Source organism: Branchiostoma floridae, chromosome 4, assembly GCF_000003815.2.
Source record: "Branchiostoma floridae strain S238N-H82 chromosome 4, Bfl_VNyyK, whole genome shotgun sequence".
Lineage (NCBI taxonomy): Eukaryota > Metazoa > Chordata > Leptocardii > Amphioxiformes > Branchiostomatidae > Branchiostoma > Branchiostoma floridae.
In genome coordinates this window covers 21,136,247-21,163,758 of record NC_049982.1, presented here as the reverse complement: position 1 = coordinate 21,163,758, position 27,512 = coordinate 21,136,247, and the positions used below count along the sequence as shown (strand labels likewise).

At 42.6% G+C, this 27,512-nt stretch overlaps 1 protein-coding gene across 1 annotated transcript; it reads right to left on the bottom strand.

Moving 5' to 3' along the window:
- Positions 1 to 27,512, bottom strand: LOC118413626. Its single transcript, XM_035817152.1, has 26 exons — positions 27,223 to 27,512; positions 22,224 to 22,498; positions 21,894 to 22,020; positions 21,635 to 21,756; positions 21,335 to 21,502; positions 21,057 to 21,190; positions 20,380 to 20,558; positions 19,830 to 19,994; positions 18,633 to 18,836; positions 18,190 to 18,279; positions 12,019 to 12,296; positions 10,818 to 10,938; positions 10,129 to 10,253; positions 9,825 to 9,992; positions 9,016 to 9,149; positions 8,336 to 8,514; positions 7,790 to 7,954; positions 7,281 to 7,394; positions 7,102 to 7,161; positions 6,634 to 6,732; positions 6,262 to 6,363; positions 5,300 to 5,797; positions 4,035 to 4,139; positions 3,423 to 3,683; positions 2,583 to 2,672; positions 1 to 2,105 (listed from the first exon to the last, which is right to left on the bottom strand). The coding sequence occupies exons 1-26, from the start codon at positions 27,308 to 27,310 to the stop codon at positions 1,963 to 1,965; spliced, it is 4,194 nt and encodes a 1,397-aa protein (XP_035673045.1). The 5' UTR covers positions 27,311 to 27,512; the 3' UTR covers positions 1 to 1,962.

Sequence of the window (27,512 nt, the reverse complement as noted above, 5' to 3'; positions counted from 1 at the left end):
TCATGTTTTTGAAGATAGTTGTGATATAATGAATGCAAACAAAGACATTCAAATGTTAGTGTCCATTGTACAGGTATAAAGTAAGCTCACCAATCACATAGACATGATTATAAATATTGCACATCCACCGTCGATCAAACTCCCAAAATATTATACACACTTAAATTATTTCCACAACAGCTTTTGACACAGGCCGTAAGGAAGCAACTACTTGGTTCCCAAATTTTGTCACCCTTTTCACTGACAAAGAATAGAGGCTAGATACATATAGTCTATACATCATGTACCTCTCCTGTTTTTGTTGTTATTCTGCGTTTTTTGCTGAGGAACCAAATAGTAGAGATTCTTGTACGCTTTTTGGTACACAACAAAAACTCTTAATACCAACAACCAACAAAGGCTCTGATTTTTTTTTGTATATTCTAACTTGAGAAGTGTCAGAGGACTGATTGAAACCCTTTTTTTTTTATCTTAGAGCTTTATTTTGCGTATGGAAATAGACTTTGGAAATCTACCATTTATTGAATAAGTTGATTACCATCACAGATGATTTTTATTCAAATATAAGGAACCAAGTAATTGGTTCCATAAAGGAAAAGGCCTCCAGATTAAGGCACCAGAGTTGCGACAAAGCAGCTTGGAATGTGATGTTAAATCATCAATTTACTCTGAAATTATGTTGAATAATGTTTTCAATAGTTAAAAAAATCCACATCAGAAATGTGCAGTCGCATTTGTTTTTCATTGATATTGGTAGTACTTGTGTACCATATATAACAGAAACGTTTTGAGACTCATTTAATCTAAAGCAAAATATAGGTCAGTCAATATATACATGCAGCATAGCAAGACACACCATTTTCCATAATCCCATGTTCCATATGTCAAAACAGATCACATTCAAGAAATATGTAATTTGCTTTTATATAACCTACAGATAATATAACATTGCATCATTTACAGATTTGTCCCATATTGATGCTAGTAAGGTACATGTACATGTAGCTACATAGTAACTAAGTTTTGATATATATGCCATTCATGAAAACTAGTTGGCAAGGTGTAATGTTGTGTGCAAAATGTAAATGTGTTAAAGCAGGTATAACAGTAAAACCTGAAATTGCCAACTTTTTACAAAAAGCCACATTTTTCTACTCGTACCTAATCATTATCACAACTTGAGGCAATGAAGGATTCAAGTGCAAAGCAAAAGATAAGATGACATTATAATGTGTGGATATTATAGAATATAATCTGCTAGCTTCATATACTGAAGTGTTTCTATTTTTTCTACATTTTGAAATGTTGTTAAGAAAATTTTAGTTGTAAACCGTTTACTAGATATACACACAGAATAATTAAATTTTTTTGTCTTTCCATCTCGTACATTTATAACAGTTGCAGCTGCATGAAGTGTGGATTTCTCAGTAGAAAAATAGTTCCTTACTTGTGATTTGAAATGGCACTTAAGAATGTGTTGTGTGATCTCACCAAAGGCTTATTAGGAGTGGTGTGAGAAAGACTAGACTCAAAGCCCTGAGCTCTGATGTGCCCTGAAGCTGGGAGGGTTTACAGTCATATCCTGAGAAAGTTTAGAAAACATTCAGTTACAAGAAGAAGGATACAAAAAAGGAAGGCAAAGGACCAGCTTCACCAAAAAACAGACAAGGTCTTAATTAGACCACATTCTGCAGCAATGCTTTCTTACCACTTTAATAAGGTGGAAAGAAAGCAGTACAATCAAACAGACAATTTTGTGGAATGGCAGTAGACAAAAATGATAGGAAAGGATCAAACTAATGTAAAAGATATTGTCCTTACAAATGAATAGAAAACAAACAAATTGTAGGCATTAAAAAAGTAACAAATGGCTAAAAAAAATGAAGTAGAAGCAACAGGTGCAGTACTACAGGCAAGATATGTACTTCCCAGCCGAAGTACTCTTCAATATGGGCAGTGGTTTCAGGCAGGTTTGATGGCGACCACAGCAGTTTTTGCAGCCATACACTTTAGGACTGCCCATATTGCACCAGCAATCCCCAGTAAACATGCCACACTACCCAGCACGGCAGCCACTATGATGGCGACGTCAGTTCCTGGTGGTTCTGGGAAGGGAGACAAACATTTGGCATCAGCTTCATTCGACTGCAATTGTAAAGAAAATATCCTAGCACAGCACATACTCAATATTTAAGAATTGGATTTATCTATGGTTATTGGGCACGTAAAGACAAGGTGTGAGCGTATATGTGCAGGTATGAGAAGTATATCTTTCACATCAGGTCTTGTTACATGTAAGAAATTTGTGAATGAATCAAACAAATACCACAGTAACACCCCACTAGAGCCTGCAACTGCTGAGTGATCAAAGATTTGACAGACTGCTCAACAAATTTCATAGACAAAGAACTTTTTTTGTCTGCATTTTCTGTTTTGTTGCCTCTTTAATCATACTTCAATATTGTGTCATATTCCAATTATGAAATCAAGGATTACACAAATCCAATTTTGTTTGCTGTACTGTCAATCAGCAGTTCCTGCCTAGCAGAAAGGGGGCCTTGCTGTTTGAAGTGTTTACTGACTTGGAGCACTCTCGGTAGCGTTGAGAGTTGTGACGAGTCTGGTGACCAGGGTAGGCGTGGTCCTGACAGTTCCTGGAGTCCCAGCTGAACCTGTGGGCAGAAGTGTACCAGCATGTTACATGTGTACATAATGCATAGCCATTACGAGTAGCACTTTGTGTGATTGTTGTCCAGTCACCCTTTGGGAAAAATTCATATTCTCATATTAGTGTTTGAGAACTCGGCAGATCTTGTCATCAAATGCTGTCAGTCACAGAGTGTATCACATCCATCGAAATAGACCATCATAGACCAAAAGTCTGTGTAACTTACTGTAAGTTGATTCTTGAACATATTGCAGCATGAAGGTTCATTCTGCTTCTAGCCAGCTCACATTAAACTATGGTTGATATAAACCAAAGACACCGCATGCATCGCAAAAGCCATCTTGAAAAAAGGTCTAGTGTATTGCAATAGGCATTATGGAAGGTTTGACCTAAGGCTTGCAACATGGAGGCAAATAGGACATGCAGGTACTGTTGGACAGTCTTACACTAAATAATGCAACACCTATTGTAAAAGCCACCTTCTCATGGACAATGCATTTTGAAAGGACCTGGGATGAAGATACTACTTATGGCACTTCTAACATTTAAATACTGAAAAAAAAAAACATGCAAGCTATGGCTTGTGTACATTTGCACATGGTGTAGCAAAGCACATCATACAGCGTGACCTCATTTTGGTTGTACAGAATACAGGTGCACTGACACTGCAGACTGACAATCGCAACATGCATCTTTGAAGCAAGGATTTGACAGACATGCTGCTCTTCGTTTGGCAGAAAATTCTGGAAGCAACCTGTCGGATATGTTGTACTGATCCTGGAAGGTGTAGCAGCTGCAGTTGTAGATGCTGGCATGGCGGTTGATGTTGATGAGGCTGTGGACATGGCCCTTGCAGTTGATGATAACGGGGTACTGGACATGGTCCCTGTAGTTGATGCCAATGGTGAGCTGGATGCGGCCCCTGCAGTTGATGACAATGGGGTACTGGGCTGTGTGGACGTGGCAGCAGCACTTGAGTGTCCTGTCGTTGATGTAGTTCCAGCTGTACCTGTTCCTGTCCGACGTTTAAATCAACACTAATGAATAAAGATGCAAAATAGCTTCCTATCCCAACATAGCTGTGAAGCAAAACACCATTAGAAGCTTTCATTCGTCAGTGATCTGCTGCTGCCGTGGTAAATGAGTCCGATCGTGCACATAAAACGGTTGCAAAAAAACGGGACGTGTGATCAGTGCAGATGAAGATTCTGCTGTAACCGTTACATACTGTGAAACAAAATCCTGGCATTGCATATAGCCTGTCCTACAGCCTACTTCACTACAAGCAGTTGCTACTTGCCACCCTGGTTCTGGATGCAGCAAATAAAAGCAAATTTTGTGATGAAAAAATTTGTTTGGCTAAAACCTGTAGTTGATTGCCCCAAGGTGCTTGCTGTACGTGTTGTTGCTGATGTAGTCAGAACAGTAGGTGTCCGTACAGAAGATGCCTGTCCGACAGTCAGTGTTGTACCTAAGCACAGATTTATATTGATTCATGTTTAATGTAGCCAGTTTTCCAGGCAGATCATAAGAGGGATTTGCAAAAACAACAAGTATCAGGATGTGGTGTAGTCTTTACCCAGGGACAGGGTTACTCCATCTTGTTCAAGAAAACTCTTTGGCACAAATACAGTCTGCTTTAAATTTGTTCTTAGAACATGGTGCAGATGGTCATCACCTTGAATGACTTTGGATGTTTTGTATAGAATTCAGACACAACAAAGTGTCATGAAGTCTTTCCTAATCATGACAGCCACATACACATTAATGTGACATATATTACTGTCACCTATAACCAAGGTATGCAACATACTACTAGTGCCATGGAGAATGGCCAGCATTAGGAACAAGTTCAGAAGCTGATTGTTCATTTACATATAGTCTCTGCCCTCTGGTGAACACAAGTTCTTGCCAGGCTGAAATCTACAGCTGTAAGGGCTTGACCACTGGAGAGGAGCTAGGTATTTGCCAAAATTGAATCCTTAAAAAACAGTTACTGGTCACAAAGCCATTAAGATGGTTGAACAATTCATCTTACTTCAAAACTGTTCACACTCAGCATATATACAAGCGCATAGACCTTTCAGCAAACCTGCATATAACTACATCAGGCTACCATCAGCATTGTTACAAACTGTAACCTTTGGTTTTCCCCTGACAATGCCATTGATGTATTCACTGTGCACAAGCAAAGTGGTTATGTGGAAGCAAAAAGCAGCTGCCACCATATTTGTGAATCTGGTCCGGATGAATGTTGCCTGAGCTGTGCTTGTTGTCAAACTGGAAGCCAGTACATTTGGCATTGTTGCTGGAGATGTCTGAGCAGCTGAAGGTGTAGACCCTACCACAGGATAGATCTTCAGATGATTTTGTATGTGAAGAGTTGATTGCTTGATAAGGTGAGTGTTTGGTGAGTTGTTTGGTTGGTTTGTAGATTACTTGGCTGTTCGTGTATGAGTTGTTGGTTCATTTGATTGACTGCTTGGTCCATTATTTGGATGATTGGATGCTGCAATTTTTTGCGAAGCTTTGTAAATGTGCACATTGGAGTTATATATGGTGGCTGCAAAGGTATTACCGACAAGTACAACGTTTACAGTGCAGTGTTATGGACACCACTAGGTGTATAACCTGTTGACTGGGCCGCTGTGCTGGTCGTCCTTGTTGTTGCCCTTGAAGTCACAACCGTCGGGGTGCTTACAGTTGGAGTCTGCCCCACCGTCGGGATGCTTACAGTTGGAGTCTGCCCCACCGTCGGGGTACTTACAGTTGGAGTCTGCCCCACCGTCGGGGTGCTTACAGTTGGAGTCTGCCCCACCGTCGAGGTGCTTACAGTAGGAGTCTGCCCCACCGTCGGGGTGCTTACAGTAGGAGTCTGCCCCACCGTCGGGGTGCTTACAGTCGGAGTCTGCCCCACCGTCGGGGTACTTACAGTCGGAGTCTGCCCCACCGTCGAGGTGCTTACAGTAGGAGTCTGCCCCACCGTTGGGGTACTTACAGTCGGAGTCTGCCCCACCGTCGGGGTGCTTACAGTCGGGGTCTGCCCCCCCGTCGGGGTGCTCACAGTCGGAGTCTGCCCCACCGTCGGGGTGCTTACAGCTGGAGTCTGCCCCACTGTTGATGATGTACCTATTACAGTCAAGTGATCAAATGTTCAGTTCATATGTCCATCAATTAGCCATTCAAAATCTTCTAAGTCCCAGAACAGGAACCAAAGGTTCCTAGATGATTTGCACAGAACTGAAATGCCACTACTATTAAACATCATAAAAGCTGCCATCGCCACCAGAAACACCAACAACAAAAAAGCTGTATCTGAGATTAGTTACACCACCATTCTATGGCCTCTGCATGAACATTGATGCCTACACTACATGACGATGAAATCCAGTGCCACCCTATTCCTGTAGTGTTCCAAAGATTATTTTTGAGACAAAGCGTGGAAGCTGTTGTCTGTCCTCTTTTCCTTGCCTTGGTTGTTAAATAAAGCTTTACAAAGAGAACATGTAGACTGGAGAAGATACTACATGTATAATCAACGCAAATGTGGTTCACAGCAGTGCTGATGACCATTGATGTAGAAGAAAAGTAACCTGTCGACTGTGCCACAGTGCTGGCTGTCCTCGTTGTTGCTCTTGAAGTCAGAACTGTAGGTGTGCTGACTGTAGAACTCTGCCCAACAGTTGGTGTTGTACCTATCGCAGACAAGTGTTCACACAGTTCATGGTTCTGTCAACGTTCACAGCGATTTCACGATGGTCATGTTGACCATATTGTCTAACATCACCGCACTTCACCTTGGTGAGGCTACCCTTGAAGAAACCTGCACCATAAAGTGTGCTAATACCTGGTCCAAAGTAACAATAATTGTGAAGATTCACCAGTTAGAAAAATAAAAGGCTGTACACCACTTGATATTTGCCACCGTATCCCTGAACCTGAATGTGTAGCACCAAGATTCCAACCTGTGGACCGTGCCAGTGTTTTTGTTGTTGCTCTTGATGTCACAGTTGATGATGTAGCAGCAGTAGATGACTGGGCTACTGACAGTGTTGGAGTCAAACCTATTGCAGAACAGATCTTCAGATGTTGCATGTATTGCTGATTAGTTTGTGTGAAGGTTGATTGGATGGTTGGCTTTTGTGGTTTGGTCATCCTTGTTGGTGATTGGATATGGTTGACAAACTTTTTAAGTTTGCCAAACCCAAATTGTGCATCTCCTTTACATGTACTTCTATGAATTAACACGAGCATTGTAGTCTGTGCAGTGCTACATGTAGGTGTGTGAAGTTCTCGGAATGTCACACAATCATGCAAATTAGACGTGCAAAAAATTAGTTGTGCATGCCAGTCTATAGTGCAATAAATATGTGCAATGTACCATTTGGGATATCCCGTGCATATAAAAGTTGTAAGACAAACAAAATTCAAACCTGTGGACTGTGGAGCAATGCTTGCTGTAGGTGTTGTCAGTGTGCTCACAGTAGGCGTACCTATAGTATTGCAGACAGTTTTGTCATTAAAATGCTAACACTGCGGTAACATATACAGTCTACGTATCAATTTCCACACAGAAAGGTGTACATGTATACAGCATGTATTGTCCTAGTACCTTGTGTGGCAGCAGTGCTTGTGGAAGTTTGTCCCCAGACGGCAGTCCCCACCACAGTTTCCCTCTGGTAGTTCTCCGAGAAGCAATCCATCTTCAAGGTGTAGCTAGCATAGTCTGTGTACATAAAACAAAATTTGTAGCTGTCTGAAACAAAAGTTTTCTTTCCAATACACCCCAGGGATCTTTACACGCTCCAATGTATTTGTGAATAGTTGCCACAGATCGAGCCATCTATATTCAACATTATAGTTGCTGAAGTTGCACCTGCGTGATCTCCTTATGATACAAAAATACACATGTTTGGTGCCACAGGCTTCTCCTACCGTAGAAGGTCAAGATCATACATGTTACTAAGTTGTGCAACTCATCAGAATGATTCATGCTGACGTAAGATGCAAATGCGATCCTATTCCAAGAAAATTTAAACTTCCCTTTACACTGGGGCCAATTTTGTTTTTGTCTACATACAACTGTGTGGTACAGATTTTTTTCTAAAATGTCTGCCTCACCTCGTTCACAACGCTTGACAGGAAAGTTCCCACAGGGGAAGATCTCCTCTATTATAGCATAAAGGGCTGGGTCATACGCTTGCAGCTCGGGACGGGTGTTGACGTGGTTGTGGATTCCGTCGGGCGGATCCCTCTCATGGTTCACATTGAAGTAGCTCTGCACACCTGTAGATTTGGAAATCCAGAATGTTACATTAAATTTGTACCGTGTTACACTGGTTACACCCCTGTGTTTTGACACCCCAATGTTCTGACACCAAAAAGTCTGTAATCCTAACACTAACGCATGGGTGTCAGAATGTAGGGGTGTTGGAGCATAGGATTGTCATAACATAGCAGTGTAACCCTGTACCACACTATGCCACAGTTCATCTGACAGCCATGGCAACATGAAGCTACTGAAGTATGTTGGCTTATTTGTAAGCTGCAGCTTAATCTTGATGTGGTGAGTGTCACACTTCAAGGACTAACACAAAATGAGTATACCAAAATCGTAATGAACCTGGCAGTTTATCTTAACAAGATGGAGATTTGATCTCTACCTACCTTCTGCCCAGTACTCGTCCCTGGTGTCATCAGCATAAGTGTTAGCAAACCGGCCATTGGCCAGTGCATCATCGTAAGCTGTTTGCAGGCGACTTTGGAAATCACTGATGACCTTGCGGGCACCAAGGATGTCCAGCCCGTGGGCAAACTCATGGATGAAGATGTCCTCAACCTTGTACCTGTTACAGAAACAACAATCAGTCATGAGGTCAAAACACTGGTTGGCTGCATGAGATTCCTCTGCAGTCATTGACAGCAAGAGTGGGGTTTAGCATTTCTAGAAGTGAGCATCAGCAAATACAAACCAGCATTTCAGCTGCTTTGCATTGATGAAGATGTAATAGGTAAACAGACATGCTCATAGGGTAGACCTGATGCACAATGAGAAAGGCCTTTGCTGTGCAAAATTAATTACAATGGGAGGTAATTTGGAGTATTAGGCGCAAGCTGAAATAACAGGAAGCTCAATAAGACTGTCCTTTAATTATAGGTGGTCCTATGACCAAGGGCCACCCCACATCTGTATTTGATTATGATTGAAGAAAGAGGACAGATGCCAGGACTGTCCAAGCTTAGTTGCGACCAAAGCAAGCAGACAGTACACGACTGCACGTCTCCATTTATTCCCTACATGTGGTGGCAGCGGTGGGATTGTAGAGTTTGAACACCCTCATACTTACGGGTCAGTATTGTAGCACAGCACGTTTTCCTCAGCCCCAGAGGATACGGGTCTGCTCACGGTGCCCCCAATGCCTCTGTAGTTGTTGTACGGGTTTGCATTTAGGTTAGAATGTTCGGGAATATCCAGTGTCACCTGTGAAAACACATGCACAGTCTAACTGCTGTAGCTTCATCTACAAACCTGTAGTGATGTCAGGAACACAGGTCAGTTGACAAAATGAAAAGCATCATGGTAGCAAATGCATTGCTACTAACATACATTCTAATAATTCCACCAGGTGCCATTATACTGCCACCTCAAAAAACGTTGTTATAGAGGCCTTCTCAAGATTGTCTTCAACACCTAATTATCTGAATTGTATGACATCTAGGATACCAACCAAGGACGTCCGGACTGCTGTAGCCTCACAAAACTTTCCACGAAATCGTCCTCCGAGAGTGACGTAAAACGGGGGTCCCGTGCTCGAGGAGGTGCCTCGACCACGTTAATCAGCCTCATTACTCAACACATTGGGTACCTGCCTATGGCACTGGCTGCAAATACACCCGATATTATTATATTATATTTAACATTCGGTGTTCAAGACAATCTTGGGAAGACCTCTATACTAACGTTTTTTGAGGTGGCGGTATTATCATATAATGACACCTGGTGGAATTATGATAGTCGATGTTACATGATGTAGTAACAAAGACAAACAGAGACCTTTTTATTATTGCACCATGCACAACAAAACAACTGATATGTAAAATTGTGAAATGATTAGGTGGAGCAATTGGCTTTAGTGACACAAAACGGAGAGCACACCTGAGACTCGGTCATGATGGCTGCCCTGCCGTAGTAGTCAAAGTAGGAGTCTCGGACATCCTTCCTGTCTGCCAACATGAACAGCACATCGTAACACGCTCTCCGAAGGGCGTCATCCGGCAGGGCAGAAGAGCCAAGGATGGGGATACCATAGGCGTGCAGATATTTCTAGTTTGCATAACAAAGAAATCAGTTATGTCTGTCATGTTGCAGTGCAGATCTTCAGATCCTAAGGAACTGACAGTTCAGAAATAGTTGAAATATGAAATACTAGTAAAATCTGGCATTCAGTATGGCTACAAACCTGATAGAATGATGTGTCCAGATTAAGGTCTGTTCGCACATCATCGGGGACAGTCGTGACGTCGTAGCATTCCCATGTGTCCCAGGAACGCCCGCGGCGGACGGCAGTGCAATGAGCGCCTAAGTCTGAGGGAAAAATATATTAGGAATTCAGAATGTATAGAAAAGAGCTTTTGGATGTTTTTAGAGTCCATCTTTTCTCAATGTTGGAATTTGATTTGCCTTACATGACTCAGCTTTAGCATAGCTTTGTTCAGTAACCTGTTGTGGTGTTTAAATGTGAAAGTTATGTATTAATATAGATAGATAGATAGATATGTAACTTTCACATTAAGACACTACACTTTGGTGATAAACCATAGAAAAATTGTGCCAGCTGTAAGAAAACGTTATTTTCCGAGACCAAGCTGTACATATTCAATCCGCAGACATTTTGCGTCTTCATTCAGAGCTGCCCCTTCCACTATGTTGGTGGGACCAACAACATGATAACATATCACAAATGGACTTCCGGATCTATTACATCACCATCTATTACGGACTGTATGATATCAATCATATTGACTTTCGTATGGATATTTATAGCTTAACACATAGTAGATCATCAAAATATAATCATTGAGCACAATTTCTGCGACTGTTGGATGGTGTGAGATTAAACACAGTCTATAGCACCATATTATGACATACTTGGGAAACAGACGCCGCAGCTCAGGCGACAGTTGCTGAGCATGTATCCTGGGTTCGACTCGCACTCTCCGCTGTTAGCCCAGCCAGGACAGCTAGAGCTGGAGTCAGGACAGGTAGAGACCTGGAGAAGAAACAAAGCCATTCGTTTTTTGGCGTATCTTATTACCTGGATGTCTAACCTACATCGACGTATCTATATATCTCTCTATATATAATATATCTATATATATCTATATCTATATAGATACTAGATAGATAGATATGTACATACATACATATAGATATAGATATATCTATAGATATATAGATATATATAGATAGGTAGATAGATAGATATAGATATATATATACATATAGATATAGATAGATATATAATGTATATATATATATATATAATGTTTATATATACACAGATATACACATAGATATAGACATAGATACATACATACATACATGTATACAAACAAACAAAATGAAAGACCTTTATTGTACATTCATGACGGGCGGGCTAGGTACAGGTCAATGATAACCGACATGCAGAAAAGCAACAAGATACAATTCAACTATTTGAAGGTGCTATTAAAGCTAACAGGATGGTCTCGCTTCTTTGTACAGCTGTATATGTAGGAACAGATAGTGTTTGATGTACAGAGTTTATTTAGGCGCATAAAAGATAGGAATTTATCCGTTGCATTCAGATGTTCAAAATATGGGAACTCTTCTATGATAGTTATAAAACACAATGTTATTGCGTATCTATGCACAAAAGCCTCTCGTATTACAGGTCTATGTCGGGTTCTGTAGCGTGCACGTGGTGGGGTTCTGTAGCGTGGTCAAGGCGGCTTACACCTACTCTTCAAGCAGAGGTTAATTGGGAAAATCGTGACCTTTTTCTTGTTATATATGCCTTTATTTTTCTGTCAGCTAACCCCAATACAGAAGAAAACGGCATTTAAAAGAAGAAAAAGATCACGATTTTCCCTATCAACCCCTGCTTGGAGAGTACCTTGCAGCCACTGTGATTGTTAGCGCTAAAAGTACCGATATTGATAGCTGCACTATAGCTGTCCCCTTGGAGTCGCAGTAGCTAGAAACAAGGAGGTTGAAAAAGAATTCCTTTTTTAACCTCCTTTGTTAGAAACGAGACAACAGACTAGTACTTGAACTGAGTAGTAGACACTACCCCGGCTGTACTACTCACGTCAGGACACCCCGCCACCGTGATATTCAGCGTGGCGGTTCCAACTCCGTTGTCCGCCGTGCAGGTGAACACCCCTCCGTCCGTGTATGTCACATCCGCCAGTGTCAGCGTGCCGGCGCTCCCGTCCACCACGGCGCGCGCAGGGAGGGAGCCCGAGTCGTGCGTCCAGCTGTAGGTCGGAGCGGGGTCCCCGCCGCCATGGCAGGTCAGGGTCAGGGACTCCTCGTAGTACAGGTTAGCTGACGGCCAGGCAGAGATCACCTCTATGTCGGGAGCCACTACAACACAATTTCGGGAGTACACTCATGACATGTTAACCACTTCGGTATCAGTGGAAAAGGGAAAGACCAAACTTTCTTTGTTGAATTGATTTTTTAAAAATAGATAATTACAGGTATCACAATCTTCATGTTTTCCCATGGACTTAATATGTCCCTAACGAAACTGCATGCCGCCGTGTAAACCTAATTTTAACTTATACGTAAGTAGATGGCGAGACATACCGTCATACGTAGACACTTGTCTACAGAAACAATTATATATACTTAAGGTGCCATGACCTTTTTTTGTGCTTTAAAAGTGCAAACTCCGTTACCGCAACATTGTTTTGGACCTGTGGTAAAGTTATAAGTGAGTTGCCTTTTTGCCGTTTAAGTTAATATTCATATGATTAGTTGTTCTGCTCCTAGACACAAGCACGCAAACGCTTCACAATTTCTAGTGTATCAACTTGTAATACATTAGACGTTGTTTTCTATACAGAAAGCAACGTCTAATGTATTACAAGTAAATACGTTTTCTACTGAGTCGCCCCGGCTATAGTGGAACAAAACGTATGTTGTGTCTTCAGCATGAGCAAGAATGTAATATTCACATCTATTCTACTTGACAAGACAAACACACAAAAACTTCACAATGGCTGGTCACATGAAGACCCTAGGTCAAAGAATAATTGTAAAGCTTTCGGTTGTTGACCCTGTTGCTTTGTCTGGGTTCTCTTGTGGAATGAGAATGCTTGCAACAAACCTATATTTGCTTGCAATTGTCTACAGACATAGCTCTTTTCATCTACCATTTAACTTAACTAGTACTGATATTCTATTCCCAAAGCATGATTGCAAGTGTAGAAATGATTTCGTTTTCTTGCTGTTATTCACTGTAGATTTAACACTGTACCGTGACTAGTACTGATCTACCGGAGATCATTGCGCCATGTACTGAATGACGCATGTCTTTCATCCAACCCCCTGGGGACTTTTCGAATAAAGCATTTTAGACTCTTTCGTATGTTCGAATTAGTTGTTGCCATGGCTTAGTGATGACACAAAACAAACAAAACGCCCTTTTTTCAGGTTGTCCCGTCTTTTACGAGACATATGACAATGGCCTTTCTTCTACTGGTATGGCTACATTTGGAAGCATGAAGGGATAGCTTACATTCGCAGCAGTTTCCCTTCATTCGAATTTTATGAGCCTAGCGTTATATCAAAAGTGTCCTTAAGCTTGCTTTTTAGCGTCTATTTTATTGATACCGTACTTGTGCAATAAACTGGCTATTCTATATGCAGATGACACTTCAGCCCTGAGCATGATAGAAACAAACAATCTAGGACTCTGGCAGCTAAACAAGGATTTACCTGAAATCCTAGGCTGCGCAAAGAATTGGAATCTTCATTTTGGGCCAGCTAAATGTAAAAGTATAACCGGTTAACCATCAGTCGCTCATCATCCACTGGTCTGAGGAGGTAGAGCTACTGGGCATTACTATTCATAAGGATCTAACCTGGAACTATATACTAGTGATAATGACTGTAGATGTGGGTAAACGATTGGGCCTACTTGGGTGTCTTACCTGAAGCCAATTCAAATAGCGACCATGTAAAAAAGAATGGTGGGGTCACGATTGGAGTATGCCCCTAGTGTATGGATAGCTGCTTGTGAAACTGAGTTTCTAGGCTTGACTCCATTTAAAGGAGAGCCTTCAAAATCATGAAACTTTCCTTAGGTGCTCTGACCAAGGCACGCGTCCAACCACTGAATCATTGCAGGAAATTTGGAGCCTTAACTCCTTTTCAACGTTTGTACTTTGGAGAGGTACCAGCCCTACTGAATGGTCTCCTACCACCAAGAGATGCGACGGGTTTCACGCCAGTATACATTCCAGCACAAGAACACTCTAGACCCCCACACTGCCAGACATAAGAGAACTTCAATTCCAACAACAGTAAGACTATGAAACAAACTTCCAGAGAAAATAGCCACCATAAGAGATAGACAGAAGTTAAAATGTGAAGTTATTTTTTTCTTCGTACACCGACAGCGTTCAGTCTACCATCGACAGTTAATGCTGTATGAAAGTAGAGGTAAATAAAAATAAAATAAAATAAAACTTTGATGCTATGTGTTTGAAATAACGGTGCAATGAGTACAGTTAATCCCCTCCGTTCTTGAAAAATTTCCCCAACCATTTTGAATTATTAGTATCCTATCGTTTATCGATCTATCCAAAGCTGATAAGGTTTTAAAACCTTTACTCGTGTAGACTCTTTGGGTAACGTTAAATTACAACATTCCGCGTTCTGTACTGTAAACTTTACTGTCCATTCTCCGAAAACCTTCGTGTCTGGAAGATAAGACACCTAGATAAGATGACTAGACCAAGGTCTCCCCGTAAATAACTTTTCTCTTGAGTTAAGTTGAGCTATTAAAGCCAAAGTATTGGAGCCTCTGCTTAGTTCATAGTTCTAGATCAAACTTGTTTGTACATTTGATGATCGGCAGAGCCTACTGTTAAGCAATTTCCAAACCAGTGAACAGCCCCTTCTAGCGATAATTAATCCGATTGCAGATTGACTAGCTACGTCACCCAAAAATAAGACAATACCCCTAACTACGTACTTACCTCTACGATATCTCTATGGATACCATACCAAAGCCCGCCGCCACAGGGGAACAATATAACGTCGGAATGTCTTTAAAATATGAAAAATTAGTTTACATCGTGGGTTCTCGTTGGGTGTAACCCGAATCTCTTACACGCAACACAAAACCATAAACAGATGAACGACATTGTGCATGGCGGTATGCACATTGTGGCGTATAATGCAATGGAAAATGACAAGGCCAAATACTTAGGAAAAACATACCGCACATGTACACCTCAGTATCTAAGTCAATCGCCTTTTCCTTGCTCTAGTTAATTGTAAAGAACTTCATTGAACCATGGGAAGACAGCAGGATGTCTATAAGCTAGTAAGTAAGGACCGAGTAAGTTACCGCGGTCGGGGAGCTAAAATGTCTTGTATCGGAAGCAACGCGTAGCAATACCGGTAGATATCGGGTCACAAAATACGGTCAGATACACACGGATCAAAATCCCTACTGAACGATCCATGAGCGAGATTGCCAACCGACACACCACCGCACTAGTATGATATGTAACGTATTTGACGACCAAAATGTAGACCTACAATTGTTTAGCGCAACGGTAGCACATAGATCTGCGCTAACTTTCTGGGTCGGTCACTTCATGAAGGAAGGGCAATGGCGGGGATAGTTATGTGGCAAAAATTTACGATACTGACTTATTTTCTGTTCTTTTTGAGCTGGTGCTACCGTTTAGGCTTCCTCCATTTCTACTACGCAAATGCAGACTTCTCAGTTTCTGGTAATGTTACACTTTTCTATGTTGCCAACAAAAATTTCACCCTTCAGCGCCACAGAACAGATCAAAACGTCTCAAATTATTTAGGTTCACAAGATGTCACTGTTTCCGCAACAAACGGCCACAAAAGTAGCAGAATCAGAAACAAAATACAAGGATGTTACCTTGGGTAAAGGCAGTCCCTGACAGCGCTATCACCAGTAGGCAAGTCCAGAAGGGTCTCGGTAAGCTGTACATTTGTGTCATCGGCATATCATTCTGTAGACAGTCGTTCATGAAAAAAAAATCCTACAAAGCAACTGGCAGAAGCAAAATTGCCAGTCTTTTCCTGAGAGAGCAAAGTCCTGGTCTCTTCAAATCGAGGACGATGTACGCTAAGATGTGTTCTCTCTATCCGTCTGTCGGGTCTACGCGTCCTAGCGCTGCCGCCGTCCGTCCGTCCGACCGAGCGCCTCGGGGATGGCAACACTAATGCAGCTTGCGTGAGACAGGCTTTTGTGACGCCCGGCAGTCGGACAGAAAAGGTGTGGTCTACCTTTACGTGCCCTGCAGTTGGTCAAGTTTCGCGACTCATTGTTTCCGCTCAACAAAGTGGAAATCCCAAACGCGGTTCAAGGGTTGTTTCGCAGGTAAACAAACGGTATAGAAATAAAGGGCAGCAAGTGGCCTGAGACCTTGCCCAGTTCATTTCACGTAAGCTTACGGCATTTTGCGAGGAGGTATTACGTGGCATGAAATCATTCATAGCGAACTATGGCACAGACAAAGGGCTGAGCAGAGCTACTGTTGTCCATATATAGCCCACTAGCCCCTTCTCTAATCTTTATAGAATGAAGCTAGTAGTCAATTATTCAAAGCGACTGTTTATCAATACCAGGGCCAAACATTGACGAGTATTTGGGGTCATCACACGTAGTTTACTATGCTATCTTGTGACAGGTAACGTTATGTTGATATGTAACTATCATAGGGTGGACTAAGTATTAATTTACATTACCCTATTCATCGTAAAGTTCTCTTTAAACGCCTCACGAAGCTCAGTACGTGCCACAGCTCGGTACGCATTGTGAGTCGACATGTTGTTAGTGGAATGACGTCAAAGATTTCAGCGAAGCGATGACTTTGTTGACCAAAGAAAGTAGAAAGTTTTGCAAGGCAACTCATACGGTTTTACAACTATGGCGGGCTCACATCTTTACGCAAGTGGAAGGTCTGCGTCACCGAAGGGACGGCTGTGACTCAGGCAGCCAATGGCGAGGGGCATACGAAAGGAAACGGAAGTGTACAGAGTAGGCGGCCCTTTCTTGGCCGTTTCCTAGACACTTCAGACGTTAAAACTGGGAAGTTAAGATGAGCATTCTTCTTCCATTGTTAGTCAAGGCGTGCCTACTGAAAATGGCATCATTCATCAGGTATCCATTTGACAAATGGATTCAATTGAAATGTATCAAAAACGCACAATTTACCGATATAACGCTACAGATAAGATGAAGACTTTCATGTTTGTTACACAAATAATGATATGATATAGACACGCTTCCAATTGGCCGCATTTCTTCACTCAACGAAAAAACTCCACGACAAAACCGTCTTTTTATGATCAATACGAAAAAAGACGTACAAGAAACTCTGAATATTCCACGGAGGTTCTTCGACCACTTGTTCTGTTGTGAATGGAGCGATTTAGGCGCGCTTTACATGACTTTTTAAACACCTTCAAGCGTTCTCAAAACCATTTTCAGAGACGAGTTTTTGAACATCCTTCGAACCTTCTTTACATACATCCATTTTCTGTAATTACACGTATCTTTGAAAACGAACTTTGGGAAGTGTGTTTGAAAATGCATGTTAAGTGGACCTTATCTCATTTATCACATTCTATAATTCGCCGTTTCAGCAAAACAGGCAAGAATGTATGTGCGTGCGTGCGTGCGTGTGTGTGTGTGTGTGTATCCTAATCTTGTGATATATGAACCACACATTGCACATTAAATAACACATTTAGCCTTTTAACACGAAACATTGCACACTTGTTTATTTCACTTGTTAAAATCATACCCTGTATGTCGATGTTAATACTAATATTTGCTGGTGTGTTACGTCGAATGGCGGTTATACCGGCTATATAGATACAGATACAGAATATTTGTTTTCACATTAGTAATTATGTAGAATCACGTGGGCTCACAAGTACAAATATAGACATATCGTTATAAAGTTCATTAATAAATATTGATCTAATATCTTAAAATACAAGAATCACTTCTTTTACTTAAAACAATCATGAAAATATTGCACTATTATCACTTAACATTCATTACTAGCGATATGATCATCGTTAAACGGGTTACACAGGTTAGAAAGCTGGTAGAATTAACATTTTATATGACTGTTATTTTCTAACCTCTCCAAGGCCTTCAGCTGACAACTTTGACCTAGTACAGTTAACGTCAGAAGATTCATAGTATAAGGCATTGTGATTTGAAGTGAAAAGAACTAAACCATGCCCAGTTCCGGCTGGAGGGAGGCAGTGATGACCATGGACACCAGCGCCATGGCCGTGAGTGTGACCATGGACAGGGGCGTCACCAGGGTGGCTGCAACGGAACATAATTGATTACCAAATGTGAAGGCCGTTGAGGCATAAAGGAAACAAGTTTGTAAGTATACTTGTACTTGATATGTTCCTGACAAGAACTGTTTACAAGTCCGGGACCTTCACCTTTGACATAGTTCCCACAATTCGTCACTATGCGCTTGGTCTGTTGGAACCATGACCAGGCTTACAGAGCACAGAGACAGTCAGCAAACGCTAGAATTGAAATAGTGTACACGTCCACTCTAGTATAGGATCTTTGGTTCTGTCATAACGTTATGCACAAAATTTCGTGACGAAATCATTAGGGTTGCAACAGTTAGAAGGAGACAAACAGTATAGAAGACGGCCTACCTGTGGAGATGGGCTTGTCCGTAGTTTGTATGTCCTCGAAACGCGGTGTGCTCCCGGTGGCCATAGCTGTCCTCGTGGTTTCCATGGTGATTGATCGCATGGATGTTGGTGTCTCTGTGATCCCAAAAGCCATGTTTCCGGTGATGACGTCACGCTGACGGCCCTCCGCGAAGCAGTTGAACCGGAAGCTGGTAAGCTGGTAGTCTGGAGGATAAAGGAAGATCAAGAATTCATTTCTAGTCTACCGGATACACGTTGAAGGACGTGCAGGATGTTCAACATTATACAATTCCAATGTACGTGGAAAATATCTCTCATAGCAGTAGCCTTTACAACGTTTACGGCTCTAGTCCTAGGACTGAAGCCATTTCCAGTAGCCTGCAAGATAGGTGAGTGGCAACAGCCTGGACTCGCACTCTAGAGTATAGACCACATGGGATTGACTCGTGTAAGCAGGTGAAATCCGTGCATTGTTGGCGGGGTAATGAATGGTTCAGGTCAGTGATGGCACCTTTAATGCTTTAATGCTTTCAGGGACACCGAAGAAGTGTTTTGCTCGAGGCAAGTGTATAAAGACAGACTTGGCAGAAAGGACACTCTAGTGATCATGAAGCTGTTGCCGTACGGTAATCTCATCACAAAGCTGATGTATCCCTTCGTTTCCCGGCACATTGCACATCATCAAGCCCTATGAATGCTGACAATGTTGTTCTTTTTTATCACAGTGAACGATTAGCAAACGTTTTCCTCGGTTGCACAGTTTACCACGGTAGCCGGCAATGCGAAAAATCTTTGGCAAATATGATTTAAAATATGCTGTACGAAACCCAGTGTTTTGATATAGGAGATGCTGTGGTCCATTGCTAATTTGATGCTGCTTATGAGGAGGTTGTTTTCATCAAAAGAGTTTCAAAGCAAGGCAGCTACTTCTTCGTTACCTGGAACCAGACGATACCCAGGGGAGGCGGGCGGTTTCTTCGGCGGCTCAATGCAGTTTGCCCGCCAATCTAACTTAGCGCTCCTGTGAGGTTTAGCCCGAGAGAGTTTTGCCGGAAAGGGCAGCGAAAACCTCCTTCGGGCTTAACTCTAATAGCGATAATTTTAGATCGGCGGGCAGACTGCCTTAGGCCGCCGAATACCCTGGCTCCCGGTCCGGTCTGACACCCAGGGTACTTCTTCGTGCGTTTACAGACTTACTTGGATCGCATCGCTTGACGAGAATGTTTCCGCAGGGGAAGATCTCTTTCACCAGCCCGTACAGGGTGGGGTCGTACTCCTGCAGCTCCGTACGGTTGTTCACGTGGTTGTGGATCCCGTTAGGACGGAGACTTTGGGCGTTCACGTCGAAATAGCCTTGTACACCTGTAGAACGGCAAGACTACGTTAGCGACGTCCCATTGCTGTCGACGTCACCCCAAGTTTTCATACACATGTTTACACAAGAGCACAATTAAACATCAGTTAAAAAAAGGAATAACAAAATACTAGCTTAGAGTTTATAGCCCGGTATCCATTGTAGCTACAACAGAGATGGATACCAGACTGTGTGTTTAGACGCCCCTTGGGGCTCTTTATGTTATCAGAAAATGAGAGGATATATCGGGACGGTATCTGGCACGAAACCGTTGACGAATGGTTTCAGTTGTATTCACACACTCGCATCAATTGATAGTGCCTCAAAGGATGTGGTTCATGCAAACATTATGCGGCCTATACAAGCTGAACCATACATTGTAACAAAGCTTACCTTCTGCAAAGTACTCATCAATGGTGTCATCAGCGTACGTGTTAGCCCACAGCCCGGCGGCCTTGGCGCTGTTGAAGGCCGCCTGCAGACGGGACCTCCAGCTCGGCATCACCTGTCGGGCTCCCAGCAGGTCAATCCCGTGTGAGAACTCGTGCAGGAAGATGTCTTCGCTCTTGTACCTGAGGGGGAAGACATGATTTAAGACATAATTTCTTCGTGCACTTTTATACCTCTACACGGCTAGATGTTTACGTTTCAGATAGCATCAACTCACGAACTGTAATGGACGTGTGAGAAGCTTTTTCATAGTGTATTTTGGTACCTGGCTGTTAAGTCTTTATGGACACATTCAAATTTACTTGATTTGCTTTTGGTGACGCCTCAGTGGCGGAGGCGATTGAGCATGTTTTAAGAAGCGAGCATATTCTTCCTCTTCTTCTCAAAACAAATACGACCAATGACCTGTGTCATACTGCTGTCACCATGGTTATTGGTAAAGTACAATACACACTGTAGTGTTCTATTACATAATGTAGCAACTGGCTTGACAGAGCTGGAGGGACTGGAAAACATAGATATGAATGTGTTTGAGTAACAATAAACCTTTCTAGTTTTAACCATTCTTCTGTGTGATATGTTTTATGTTCATTTACAGCGCTAGCCATGATATTGATCACCTGTCTGAACTGTAGCAGAGCACGTTCTCCTCGGCCCCGGTGGATACAGGTCTGCTCACGGTGGCACCCAGGCCTCTGGCCCGCGTGTTGTATGACTCGTCTAAATTTGAATGTTCGGGAATATCCAGAGTCACCTGTGGTAACAGAGCAACAGAACACGGTTGAATTACAGAAATCAACTTCTCTTTGACAAAACGCCACCATCGACTATACTTTTTGTCTACTTGGCACCGCCAAATTTTCAGAAGCGAAACATGGAAGCAAAAAGGAAAGTTTACTTCAGTTTCGGCCATGATGGCGGCCCTGCCATAGTAGTTGTAGTAAGAATCTCGCAGGTCCTTTCTATCCGCCAACATAAACAGCACGTCGTAGCACGCTCTCCGGATGGCTTCGTCTGGCACAATGGAAGAGCCAAGAACAGGGATTCCGTAGGCATGGAGGTATTTCTAAAGAAAATGATGTGTAACGTAAGTGAAATAAGTATGAGTTTACCAGTGTCGTCAAACTGCAAAGGAAGCAAAATAGCAACATTCGGTATAACAATGTGTGGTGCAATCTTACAAACTTGCAACACCAACCTGGTAGAAGTTGTCCAATGACATGGTGCTTCTTACGTCATCCGGGACATTCGATACGTCATTACACTCCCAGGTGTCCAGTGCCCGTCCTCGGCCTCGATGAACGCACTCCAGTGGCAGACCTGCAATATAAGGAACAAAAGTACTACGTAAAACATGCCTGGTCTCTTTTGGGACATATAGCGAGTTCCCGAAGGTCCTCAATGCGTAGATCTCCCTTTGAGGAGTGTTAACAACCATTGGAGAGTAGACAGCTTACCAGGAATGCAGATGCCGCAGCTAAGTCGGCAGTTCCTGTTCATGAACCCAGGGTTCCTCTCGCATTCTCCCCTCTTGGCCCAAGACAAACAGTTTTCATTTCTGTCCGCAGTGGCACAGTCCCCCAGCTGTGGTGCGACAGATGTACATATGCTCGTCATTATAGATACATATCAAATGTGATGTCAGATTTCCGAACCATAGTTTATAAGTGACCAGTGAATACTTCATTATCTTACTGCATCATTTTAACCAGTGCGACCAAGTTTCCATTGTTGAGGCTGTACAAGAAAGTTATATGATGGAAAATGTTTTAGACATTAAAACTCACGTCTGGACAGACGACAATTGAAATGTTGCCCGTTGCAGCCCTTCCGACGCCGTTGTCCACCGTGCAGATGTAAACGCCGCTGTCCTCTGCTGCCAAGTTCCTCAGACTTGCCTTGCTCCCATCTACCTCTGCACCAGCCGGAAGGGCACCGCTGTGCCGGGACCAGCTAAAGGTAGGGGCGGGGTCCCCACTTCCGATGCAGTACAAGGTCGCCGTTTCTCCAGCATAAAGAACGGCGCCAGGTAGAATGGCGACGTTTTTGACCTGAGGAGATTCTGTAAAAGAAATCATAGGGCTTTAGCTAATCTAATCATAGAATGAATGTATGGGCGTTGTGCGTCTTTTTCCTCCGTTTATGCATAGCAAGATGCTTTTCACTTTCACTCATCGTACTGGTGGTGAATGGTGGCCCGAGAAAGGGACACCTTTTTTACAGGATTAAGATATTTTCCCCACATTCTAACCTCAGCGATCAGATAGATGTATTTCCGCAAAGAAATTTATGGATTTTGTTTTCTTATGGCCCACTTTAGCACACACTTCCAGCTGCTTTGTTCCCGGTTCTTAAGCTGGATCTCAGGTGTTTCTTTATGTCATATCGTGTTTCTTTCGGCGAGTCACGGACGGTGAAGGCACGTTTCAGGGTCAACGACCTGAGGGGCATTGACAGGACAGACTCAGCCTGAGCACTCATTACCAAACGACGTCTGGTAATCAGCAAATGAAGTAGAGGCATCTTTATTAGAAAATTTCATCAGCGCGTAGAGCTGGCAGTTGGATGTGACAATTCGTTAAGAGCAGCCTGGTAACCATGCCATCTGCTCGACCGTGCTGAAAGTGTAGCCGGCCCGCCCAGTTTATCAGCGCAGGCCGGGGATTTTTTTACGGGGTTGGGTTAGTTTACATCGCTGCGAAAACTCAAAAGGCCCGCAAGAAAGACAGACTGGCAGACACTGGCCGATGCTTAGCAGACTAGGTCGGGTAAAGTACCCCTAAGCCTACTAGAGGAGGATGGTGACCAGGTTTCAGTGCAGCAGCCTAGGCCTGTTTCACATGAATGCAAATATACCGTGGCTTTTACCGGTATACACAACCTAATCAGCACGCTCTGATACTTGCCCTAAACAAAACACATTGGCTTCATTTGCCTAGTAGGGAGAGCATGAACCAACTGGAACCCGTTCTTTGTCGTGAAATGTGAAGCTGACACACAGTTCCTGAAACTGACATAACAGTTACTCTTATAAAACTGTCATTTTCTCAAATTGTTTCAGTTTCACAAATTTCCCGCGAAAGAACATGTACCATCTTGTGCGAGACTAGTCATCCGACTCCGATGAATGTGAATTCGAAGTTGATACAACTGCGCACTACGCAAAACTCACAAGGGAATCGTTCTGGAAGGGTACCAAAGACTAACCGGCCTCACCTCCGACCACTACTGCAACGTTCATAGTGACCAACAAGACAGTTACTCCCAACGAAATCATCACAACGTCCATTCCGAGGCGTCTTATCTGCGACACCCACTGACGGCTGGACAAGCAAACATGGACAGATCAGAGACTTTACTGAACACACATCAACAGGCTCTTCCTCGGACAGGCATTTCTCTTCAGGTGTCGTGATCCCAGTAAGCCGTGATGACACGCCTAAAGATGTTGTAATCCTCTGAGGGATCAGCTAGCTCGCATGACCTGCTATATCATATTGCGAGGCCTGCCACTTTCCATTTGAAGAGTAATATGCCATGGAAGCCTTAAGCTTATATTCGATCTGCCTGGCTACTAGATTTGAATAATCAATGACTTTTACATGTCCAAAATGACGCTTTCCGCTGTATTGGATTCAGGTATTATGGCATATTTTTGTAATTTCTGAATTTTATGATTAACGCAATGCCCTACGGGCGGCAAAACTTTGCCAAGCGTTACCTTCATTGCGTTTACACTTAAAATTTAGCCAGCTTTGCTTAGAACCTACAATGTAAACGCAGTTGTTTTGATAACCTAAGGATTACAGGAATTATCGTGACGATGCAATGACACTTTATCCAATAATCTGTTATTCAGAAATGATAGAAGTAGAAGCCGGTGTTGCTTAGAAACTAGTAACGCAGACTTAAAGTTGTTATTTTGATAACCTAAGGATTACAGAGTACGCGGTGCAATGACCTTTGAGGAATGGCCGTTGATACGTGAACCATACAGAGTATGATATTACCAGCCATGCCGGCATGACATATTCATGAAGATTCCCCGTAGCAATGAATAAACTACCAACACATGTTGCTTACCTTCGCGAGAAGGTTATGTTTTCGGTAGCGTTTGTATGTGTGTGCGTGTGTGTCTTTGCTTTTTTATAGCTGGACAGCATAACTCTTACTAGAAGGTCAGGATGGATTGTATTGATATTTTGTATGTGGGTAGGTGTTGATGAGACCCGGAAACGATTAGATTTTGGGCCCCCTATCGGCTTGTTACAGTACTGCAGCAGAACTTCCGGGTTTGATATCTCGAGTTCTGGACACAGTACGTTCGCGACTTCTAACGTTAGTGTTAGATAGCTCTCGAGGCATAGAATAAGTAGTGCAGGTTTGGGCCTCGTCACATTATGCGTGATATAATTAGATGGTATTTATGCAAATGAATTGTTGTGTGCTGTTGTAATGAAAGATCCCGACCCAGCCTGTTGAACCCTGAACCGCATGTGCTTCGCGATTCGGTACGTATGGTAACAGGCTGATATGGTGGTGAATATTTAAACTCTATTGTACATACCATCTACATTTCACCTTGACAACTACTGTAGCTACTTGAACGCAATCTAAACAGAGACCAGTTTCAATACCCTAGAACACACGACAACAAAAAAACTTAAAATTTGTAGAAAACATTTAAAGTTTACCATGCACTGATCAGTCAGTCCTTGGTCAGCCTAAGGCTGCTGTAGACCCTACTGTTATAGATCCTCCCAGACTCAGTGACAGGACGTTAACAGGCGGGAATCTGTTTCTTGTTCAGAGTACGTAGTTTCAAAAGACTCAGTGTTTACTTCAAACGTCTGTCTTACGGTTGTCATTCTCATATTGGGCCATAAGAATGGTGTTACAGTACGTACCATGAAATATTCTCTACTATTTCATATCAGAATGTCGGTAGTAAAAGACAAACCTTCAGGACACGTCGCCACGTATCATTTATAAATACTAGGGTTGTGCGTAGTAGCATTGTATGAGTGGCTAATCTCTTCATTTCTTCTTTCAACACATCAAGGCTACAGTACAGAATACCTTACAACTCTATAGAATTGAGAACTGATGACGGATCCAACCTAAACCTAGCAGATTTCTGTCAGTGTGAACACGATGAACGCTTCAACATCTGCACCGATGTTAGTGTCAAACACTTCTCTTACTAAGAAGTTTATGGGATTTTTATCTCCATGAAAAATGGAGATTAGTTGTGGGTGTGTCTGTCTGTCTGTGTGTGTGTCTGTGTGTTTGTGTTTCCGGATATTTGTGGTCAGCATAACTCAAGAACCTCTGGACGGATTGCCATGATATTTGGTATGTGGGTAAATGTTGGGAAGACAAAGGTCAAGGTCAATTTTGGGCCCCCTGGTATGTGACCTTGGTACTGCAGCAGAAATTCCGTTTTTTGTATCTTTTGATCTGGATATCCTATGGTCTTGATTGTTTGGTGGCAGATAGCTTGTGACGTGAGGAATATGTTGTGCATGTTTGGGTCCCCTAGCAGCTTGCTCTGGAACTGCAGGGGCGTATTTCTCAAACTCTTCTAAGGAGGATAACTGGACAAGGGAACGGCAAATACAGATGATATTTGGTATGTAGGTAGCTTAGACAGAGATGTACATAATAAAGTTCAAATTATGCAAACTGGCACTTAATTTGCATAATTAATGAGGGAAATCTATATTTGTAGTGTCACAAGTTGCCATTGCAGGACTCAAATACCTGTCATATATATATATATATATATGTAGTTTGTGGCTGGTGCAAATACGTCCCTAATTTGCATAATTAATGTAAAAGTGCTGTAATTCTTCTAAATGGTAAATGATTGCGCAATCGATTAATCAACATTGTGACCAGTGTGAGTTATCTAAATGTGTATATAACCAAGCATATATTATGTAAATGTGAAAATCATTTACATAATCAGACTATTTCATGGAGATATGAGGTCTCCGAACTCTTGTTTGTCCTGTATCACGTTTGCTGGCACACGAGAAACGGAAAAGAAGAGACTTTTAACACATTAAAAGTTGATAAAAAATAAGGCCAGTGCTGTTAAGTGAGGCAAGACGCCTTCGGGCAAATTGCGCTTCATCTGTCGCTAAGGCTGCAACAAATTGATACTTAGCCAATCATATGCTTGTGGTCAACACTCTTCACGTTGGTCAAGTTAAGAAACACTTTGGAATTGAGTAGATGAAAAGCTAGGAAACGTATCGTCCTGACGTAAGTAGCTCTGTCACGATGGTAATATGATATACCATCGATTGTTGCCTTTTGATAAGTTTGGAAGATTTCGTTTGTCGGAAGGAACATACGTGAGACGGTCTGAGACGGTCCCGTCCAAAGTATACTAGTAGTGGCCTCAAAAATGTGGTCAAAGTCGACGTCTGTTTTACTGTCTATGGAACTGTTCAGCCGTTACAGTTGGACTGAACGCAATATTCTGAAAATGTTCAGTACAATCCTGGCCCCTCCCCCTCCACTAGTAACACAAGCCCATACAACAGCCCAACTATGAAGGCTAGGTCTCGAGTTCCCCTTTTATCAGACATAACACGCTGCAAGCATGGGACCAGTTTAGCCTTGACATATGTGGAATGTGCCACACAACACAGCATATGGGACTATGAACTACTACCGTATTACTACCGTAATTTGCGTAAGAAAGTATCAACTCAACTTACCAAGTCAAAGACAAGCGCACGGAGTCAACGGCAAGGAAGAGTTTTAAAAGCTTACCTGTTGCCTTAGCAATGTTCGTGGCAAAGAACATGACTGTAAACAATAGCAGTACTCTGGGCGTGACAGCCGCTGTGTTGGTCGCCATGATTGTCGCCGCACTATAGGCCGAAGTGGTTAATCAGGCTATATATATAGTAGGCTAGTTTCTACTACTAGAGCGTAATGCCTTCCGGGGTTCAACTCAGCTAAAAACGTGGGAGTAACGAAGAACCAAAAGGTTGACCTCTGTGCCAACCCATGTGTTGTCCTCAGTGACACGATACTGTGCTCTGATTGGAGAAGACGTG